The 1,164-nt window shown below is 60.2% G+C and overlaps 1 protein-coding gene across 1 annotated transcript; it reads left to right on the top strand.

The window, feature by feature from the left end:
• Nucleotides 1–579: 579 nt before the first annotated feature.
• On the top strand, nucleotides 580–1,152 carry F751_0011 (hypothetical protein; the record flags this gene model as incomplete). Its single annotated transcript, XM_011402961.1, has 1 exon — nucleotides 580–1,152. A coding segment is annotated over one exon (573 nt), but the record flags the coding sequence as incomplete, so codon positions are not given.
• Between the last annotated feature and the right edge of the window lie 12 nt (nucleotides 1,153–1,164).

The raw sequence follows: 1,164 nt of genomic DNA on the forward strand, positions 1-1,164 counted from the left end.
AATGCTTGCTCGGGTTGTGAGGCCTCTTCGTTGTGCCTGGTCTATTCTGAACGCTTTGTGGGACCTTACCATGTTCCGTCAGGATGCCAACGCGCCATGCATGGCAGATTGCTGTGTCAATACATTCAGGTTACAGTAGAGAATCAGAGGTACGCTCCAGGAGTCCCAGATCGCGCAGGATCTGAATGAGTAAAAACCCGACGACAGATCCCCGAACCTCCCAGTCCCCCCCCAAAAAAGACTGTTTATTTACATCTGAAAATCTTCAATCAATTGGAAACAATGCGCGGTTTGCCCCCGCTACTCGAACCCTCGGAGGGCACCTTCACCACGGCCGACATAGTAGTTGCCGTCAAGGCCACAGTCCACGGTACCTACTACAATAAGCCCGTAACGCAGGCAACCATTCCTACGGAGCGCGTGTGTGACTTCCTGCACGAGGAGGGCCGCATGTTCAATCCCCCCCCCCCCTCCTCAAGCCCCCTTTCCCAGAGGGGCCCAACCCACAAGACAGCCAGCACAGAGGTGCGCCTGTCGCGGGTTGCGTGGATCGTCCCCACCTTGTGACGGGGCCTGGCCTGGCACAGGGACGAGAAGCCGTTTCGAAAGCTTCGGCATCAAGCCTACGTCGCCAGGGAGCGGGCCATCAACCGGCTGGCGGAGCAGTTCCGCGCCCCCCTCTGGAATGACCACTATCGTGGGCATGGGCAACTGGTGGGCATGGGCAACTGGTGGGCCCAGGACCGGGGGGGCATAATGCGGGGGGCCCCCCCGGGGCCCTGGATACGCTTCTTACGGCGGGTGTGCAGGGTGGTGGTGGTCGACGAGCACAGGTCATCAAAGCTGTGCTGCGCCTGTCACGCCACCCTGCACGCCCACCAGTACGTGCGGGTCCGCAACGGTGAGGAGAAGCTGATGGACGTGTGGGACACCAAGCGGTGCACGAACAAGGCCTGCAAGGTCCATGTCGTCAACCGCGACGTCAACGGAGCGGCCAACATACTGATGTTGACCAAGTGCTTTTTTGCTGGGGCACTTCGTCCCACTGCATTTGGTGGCCCCCTGCTTCCCCTTCCTTTCTTCCCACCCCCCCCACCCCCCCGGTTCGCCATCAGAGGCAACCAACTGCGCCAGCCTGATCTTCGGAAGTAGCTGTGCAACCAG

This window comes from Auxenochlorella protothecoides (genome assembly GCF_000733215.1).
Source record: "Auxenochlorella protothecoides strain 0710 contig1119, whole genome shotgun sequence".
Classification (NCBI taxonomy): domain Eukaryota; kingdom Viridiplantae; phylum Chlorophyta; class Trebouxiophyceae; order Chlorellales; family Chlorellaceae; genus Auxenochlorella; species Auxenochlorella protothecoides.